General features: G+C 49.7%; 1 protein-coding gene across 1 annotated transcript in view; it reads left to right on the top strand.

Moving 5' to 3' along the window:
* The first annotated feature begins 2071 nt into the window (after nt 1–2071).
* Nucleotides 2072–6927, top strand: part of Esrrb (estrogen related receptor beta) — a 158699-nt gene continuing 153843 nt past the window's right edge. The window contains exon 1 of the mRNA XM_077109015.1: nt 2072–2140. Within this exon, the coding sequence (XP_076965130.1) occupies nt 2139–2140 (2 nt within the window). The 5' untranslated portion in view covers nt 2072–2138. The remainder of the gene's footprint in view (nt 2141–6927) is intronic.

The following is a 6927-nucleotide window of genomic DNA, read 5'->3' as shown; positions in this document are numbered from 1 at the left end:
GTCCCACAGGGGCTTTCCACAGCAATGCCGCCAGAAAGCCCTGAACTCAACGGAGGCACCCACAGACTGACAAGGCTCTGGACTAGTGGCTGGAGAAGCCCCCCAGAGAGGCCAAGGCCACCGAGAAACCCTCACAGGACTTGTGCCAGAAATCAGTGAAGGGTCAAGTGGGACAGCTGGAGAATTTGAGGAGAAAGCAGATAAAGAAGAGAAGGCTCCATCTGCATCAGAAGAGATCTGCCTCCCCCAAGGAGCCTGATGGCAGGTGTGTGCCAGTGGGTGATCCCAGTCCTCAGCGCCCAAGTCCCTCTCTGGCCTTGCCTCTGCAGGTGCATCTGCCTTTCCAGCAGCTCTGTGTGTGGTCAGGCCTGGTTAGAGGGGAGTGCTTGGTGGCCACTGGTCACGCTGGCCTGGTACTCGGGAGCACACTGGTTCTCAGACAGAACTATGGACAGATGGTGATGGGCCCTTCAGACTCCCTGGGCCTGAAGTCCCACTCCCAGTTCTCCATCTTCCTCAGAAAACACGTTTCTAGAGAGGCTCTTAGTCCAAAAGTGTGGCTCGAATGGTGGTGTCTTGGGCATCACTCACCCACTCAGTGCACACTTATGAAGGTCTCACCACGTACCAGGAATCAAGGTAGCTCTCTGCACAATGGTGGATAAGAAAAGCAGGTGGTCTTTAGCCTGGTGAAGGTTTTGTTCCAGGGGCCAGCTTTGGTGGGAATATTTGATGTCCTACTGTAAAGCAGTCTCCAATAGCCTGGGGACCATCATCTTCATGGTTCCTGTCCACCTGAGGAACATGGGAGAAGATCTAACATAAAGAGGGGATTCCACTTCATTTTTTTTTAATTTCTTTTTTCCCCCACTTTGTTTTTTAAAAATTAGCACTGGGGAAGTTTTAGGAATTCTAATGTGCCTGTCCCTTCCACACCAGTAAGGGGCTGGTGTGGGCTCAATGACCCCTCTTAAAGGGGAACCTCAACTGAAATCCTGCCTAACTGAGGAAAATCAAGGCAGATGACCCCGTAGGGTTGAGCAGCGGGTCAGTCCCCTGACATGATGAGTGCTCCTCTGGTTCATTGTTGGACAGCCACCTGCTGTCCTTTCCTCATAACTCTCATCCTCTAAAACTTTGCCCCTAGTTGGCCTGTCCCTAAGAGGCTGCGCCAACTTTGCAGAAACTGGCTTCTGAGAGACCCTTTAGTATCTCAAAGCATGGGGGCTATTTTCCAAAAGAAGAAACCTTTTCAAAGAGTTTGGTCTCTTAGGAGATCTTTCTGGAAAAAGCAGAGCCCCTAACACCCCCAAGGCCTTTCAACGGCAGATAGTTCTACTAGGAATGCCATCTGGACTTTTCAAAGACCCTGTCCCACCAGGAGAGGACTCCAGCCTCTGCGTGCCCTCACCTGCACATCCTTCTCACCCTGCAGGAGCCTTCTGCCTGTCCCCCAAGAAGCCCTTCCACACACCCCCCCTGCCCCAGCTGGGAGAGCTCTGCTCCCTCCCCCTCCTGATCTGGCAGGAGGAGTGGAAACTTTCGTGGAAAGCACTTGATCTGACTGACTTCAGAGTCAGAATGCTTCAGAGTCAGAACTTAGACTCCGGCCTTGACTGGGCCAGGGGCTCAGGATCCAGGGAGACCTCTCCTTCCGGGGGTCAGGACCTCCTGCCCTGGCTCCTCCCCTGGGTCTCTGATGGCTGTCACTCACCAACTCCCAGTGACCCCAAGTGAAGGCTGCACCTAGAGAGGTCATCATCTCCCCCACCATACTTGCCCTTCTCTGTTCCTCCCCACTTGATGATATATGTCCTCCCTGCTTTCCTGTGCCCACCGGATTCCGAGGCATCTGCATGGGGCTCAGTAGGTTTGGAAGTTCAGAGCGTTTGGCTGTTTTGTTTGAGACCTGGTTATGGTTGTGGGATTTTTTTTTTTTTTTTGTCAGCTGCCTGTTATATCAATCACGGAGTTGAGATCTATTTATAGGTTGGGAGTACTGTGTCCTTAGTCACAAAGAGACACAGACAGGGGACTGTCAGCTGGTGCCGGAGGAGCCGAACAACGAGTCATCAGCCACTGGAAACACCTGAGAGTGACCGTTCCACGGCAGCCCTGTTCCCCACGCCAGTGCTAGAATGTAAGTCACCGAACTTCTCCCTCTGGTCCTGCCCAGACTGCCCTGGACCTCCCTGTCCTTCTCCCTACACACCCCCCTTCTCTCTCTCTCTCTCTCTCTCTCTCTCTCTCTCTCTCTCCCCCCTCTCTCTCTAATGGATAAAAATATCTCCCACGCCTGCTTTTTCATCCTGGTTTTCTGCACACGAAAGCATCCCCGCATGGCCCAGGAAAACGTCGCCTCCCACAGCTTGTCATGAGAAGGTCAGAGGGTCTTGGGATGGCTCCGTGGGTTACACCAATTCATTCAGAATCAGTAGGTCCCGTTTGTTTGTTTTTATTTGTTTTTGCAGAGGAAAAGTAAGTAAATCAAAAGGGCAAGGCAAAGTTTACACGCGGCTCAGCAGGGCGGTTATGTCTCCCAGTGTGAAAACTTTGATTTGCTGGCAGCTCCAGCATTTGGTGAGCTGGGGAAGGTGACAGAGGGGGAAGACCCACTTCCCAGGGACAGGTGCTGATGGAAGGGTCCCACAGATTTGGGCTCACCCTGCAGCTTCCACGTACAGCGAGAGTTGAGACAGCCCCAATGATTAGCTTTTCTATTGCGCCTCAAAGGGAAGTGACTTCTTTTCCCTTCATGGAGCAAGTTTGCTTTGAGAAGTCTGAGATGAGAGCTGAGGAGCTGTCTTGCCTTGCAGGCTTCGGAGGCGTTTTCTTAATCCTGAAAGGGGAACTTGGGTGGGGGAGGAAGAGTGTCAGAAAGGAAGGAGCCAGGTGTGGAGAGTTGCAGAGGGTATCACTCTACATGTTTCACCAAAGGAGAAACTTAATATTATGATTCTTGTCAAAGACGGGCTTGTTTCAGACAATCCAACAGTGTGTGCACATCAGGTGGCTCTGGAGATGCCCCCGCCCCAGTTTAGCCACTGTCCAGCATGCACAGGGCCTACCTGTCATGAGCGTCCAGTGGTGGGATGTTAGTTTTCTGGATAATAGATAGCATTAACCCCAATGCTGCATTGGGGAGATATGGGGAGATTTGCTATAGAGCAATTACACAACAGTAGTCCTAAATTTGGGGAGAAGGATTATGTGATGATATTTAACATATACTTCGCACAACTTTAGAAGTGTATCTCATTCTTTTTGCCATGGTTTCTATTCACTTGTACAATGGTTACCAGATGTTATCTTGCAGAAGACGACTTCTTGATTTGTTCCCATAAACAATATCCTAACAAAGAAATGATCTTTCCAACAAATTGAAAGCATTAAACAAAGCAAGTAAGTCTAAATTGTTTTGGATTACAAACAAAATAGTTTTTTTTAGCAAAAGAGTTAATGAAAGTTAACACAAGCCTGCGCACACATCCAGAGAGGCAATTTGATCTCGTTTTTATTTTGATGGTTATGAAACCTTAAACTTTCCTTTTTTTTGGTTCTTTATTTTTCACCTGCATTTTATTTAGAGTTATTAATGTATTTAATCCCTTTGTTTATTATTTTGGAGAGTGGAAAGCAGGTCAGGAAGCAATGAGAAATTAGAAGATGAACTTTATGTGTCCAGGTAGTAAGGACACGTTCATCAGTGGAGAAATCCAGAATGAGTTTGGTGTGTGTGTGTGAGTGTTGTGTGTGTGTGTGTGTGTGTGTGTGTGTGTGTGTGTAGGGGTGGTAAATGTCACTATTTAAGACCTATTTTGGAAACTAAAGTCCATGAAATCCAGAAGAAAAAAAGAGAGCTAAGTGAATTATACATGTAGGATTATTAATTCTCCTGTTGCAAGGACTGTTTTGATAGACGCATCCTGCTAAGGATTTCCCACAACAATGCAGGAGTGGGAGCTGGTGGATGATTGTTAATTAAAGTTCATGTGAATCAAGTGATCAAGACACTTCACTCAAATCAGAGTGGGCCACTGTGTGCAAAGCTGAACTTCCAGGTCTTTAAAGTCTCAGAGGCTCAGAGAAAGTGTGGAACTTTTTGAACCTTTTGGCACAAGAGCAGGTCCTTCCTTCTCCTCCTCAGCTTGCACCCTAGGGCCTGGCTGGCCCCAGTGCCTGGTTGAATGCAGTGGGGGAGAGTCCTGCATTCCTGAACGAATCCTGTGCTCTCGTTAGCATTAACACTGTGCAGAGAAGAATATTTGTTGGAACACTTAGGTGAGAAGCGCCCCTCCCCCGGGTGATTAGTGGATGCTTTTGGGGGGCTGAGGGCTTGTTTGGTAGAGTGCTGGGGGCCCTGGCTTTCCTCCTCAGGTTCTGGATGTGGCTTAGTTATAGAGATGCAGTTGGGGGGAACTTGGGTGTATTTGCATAAGGCAGCCTCTGATTACTTACTTTCTGCTTCAATAACGATTAATTTTATGTGGTCTGAGCTCCCATCAAACTCATTTTTTTGCAAACTGATTTCTTAAATACAATTGGTCACGGGGCAGTCTGTGACTTCATGTCTGCCTAATCTAACCCATTCCTTCCTTGTTTATCTCTGTGGCTGGAAGAGAGTAGTTGCCTGTGAGCACACCCTATCGTTTGATGCGGCCTCCTGTCCTGGAGCACAGGCATCCAATTCTGACCTCCTCCCAAATTGGGGGGGGGGGGGAGCGGGCAATGAGCAGGTGCTTTGGAACACAGCTAGCTCAGGTGTAGGACCATCAATCTCCAGGAGGAAGGAATTGCAAATACCTGGAAAGTGCTTCCCTAATTCAAACGATTTTACATAGCTGAGGTCTCTCCAAATATCCCATAAATAAAAAATGGCAGCTGGCAGGATTTTTAGACCATAGACCAAGGTGCACCTCTTCCTATCACTGCACTACCGTATATCTGTCCATCTTTTTCTTATCTCTATTTTTACATTTCATTATCCTCCCCACTTTTCTCTCCCTCCTCCCTTCCCTCCCCCTTCTCGCCTTTCCTGAAAACACATTTCTATCTGGCACAGAAAATAAACTCAGATTGTGGGTAGTTATGTTAATCTAATTCAATCCTCAGCGGGTTAAGAGTGAAATTCTAATAGTGGAACTGTTGAGGGCTTTTTTGTTAATGGCTTGGGGATTACATTGAGTTAAAGGCTCATTTCCTAATCAAACAGAGAGGGAGAGAGTGACTCCGAATATTTATGAGTCTCCCAGTGAGAGTTTAAACATTCAACTCCAAAAGCTGGGTTTCTGCAGGAGGAAAGAGTTAAAACCCCTCAGGGCTGCTGGGGAAAAAAATTAAACCAGTTAAGCCATCAGCGTTTCCAGGCTGCTGTACAACTTCTGGGCTCTGCAAAGTAGAAGGTAGGGCGGAGCTGGGGGTGAGGGGATCAGTTCACAAGGCCACCCATAGCAGACTGGGTCCTCTGCTCACCCAGGGCCTGGAGGGGCTGGGCGCTGTTACCTCCTCAAGCCAATCTTCCTCCTCCAGCATGGAGGTGAGATGTGGAGACAGCGGTATGGCTCAACCGCCAGCCCCTGGAGATCCCCCTGCTGCCCGGTGAGGCTAGAGGAATGGAGCCTCCCTACTTTGGTCCTACCTCTGACGTGCTGAGTGTTCTTCCCTTTGGAAAGTAACTCACATGTCTTCCCACTCAGCTTCAGTCCCGTGAGGATCTCAAAGCCCATCTGGCTCTCTGTGCCCAGGTAGAGAACTGAGGGCCAACTTGGCAAGGTGGAGCAATGTCAAGGCCAAGCTGAGGTCAGGAGTCTAAGCCCAGGCAAGCCTTCTGGCCTCCCTCTCCCCTCATTCTCTTGAGTATACTAGAGGAAAGGGGAAGGTCAGGGCCATATGGCTGTTAAACAGGCCCTGCCTGGCTCCCCCCGGAATGAGATTTCCTTCTTCAGTTTGGATAGGGAGGGCAGGAGTCCCCGATGCAGGGCGATTCAGCGGGCTCCATGGGCACTGGTGCTTTTCTCTACCACCAACCAAGTGAGCAGTGTCTGTTCCTTTCACTTGGGCTTTTTTCTGGCTCCATGAGGTCAGCAGAGGCACCAGGCAGCAGATTTTCTTTCTTTCTAGGATCCTTTGGCTTTTTTGTTTCCCTATCCCTGGGAGCTGTTCTTTCTCTTAGTGCTTCAAACGTGGTGGCCCGTGAGTCTTGTGTTTGCCTTTTCATGTCCCGGTAGCATTTCAACACAGCTACTTCAGCTTTTCTGTGAAGTCGTCTCCCTCTCAGAGTCTTCACAGCCCCAGCTGACCTCCTCCACATGGCCTTCACCTGCCACCAGGACCCCCACAGGAGCAGGGCCGTGCCTCAGTCTCCCCTTTTAGCACAGCTCCGTGGTGATCAGTCATGCCCCCTGCCCTCACATGTGACTCCTGTGGACGGTATGGAGCTGAGGTTCAGAGCACAGGCTGAGTCGGACAGCCAAGGGTCACATCCACCCTTTCTCAGCTGAGGTACCAGAGCTACCAAACCGCTCAAGGTCTCCCTTTTCCCCTCTGCTAAATGGAGATAACAACAGAACCTGCCTTGTGGGCTACTGGAAAGCAAGATGCCCCAAAGTGCATAGCCCTGTGCCCAATAAGTGTTGGCACTTTTATTTGCTTGGCACAATATTCCCTTCTGCACACAGAGGATTGCCCCACTAGACAGCCTCCCACGCCTACCCCTAGGGGTGGTTAAGCTGGGCGCTGAGTCAGCAAAACCCTGCTTCACCCTCCAACCACTAGGGAGGTTCACTGCTAACCACTAGGGTGCCAGAGCTCGGGGTGTGTTGGGAAGATCTTGGGGCTTTTCAAACCCCAAGGGAGGGCAAAGGAGGAGCTGGGCCCAGGCAGCATCCCCCCATTGGAGAAGGCCTGACTCTCCATTCTATGGAAACA

The sequence above is a fragment of the Callospermophilus lateralis genome, chromosome 3 (genome assembly GCF_048772815.1).
Source record: "Callospermophilus lateralis isolate mCalLat2 chromosome 3, mCalLat2.hap1, whole genome shotgun sequence".
NCBI lineage: Eukaryota > Metazoa > Chordata > Mammalia > Rodentia > Sciuridae > Callospermophilus > Callospermophilus lateralis.
This window is presented reverse-complemented; position numbering and strand designations above follow the sequence as displayed.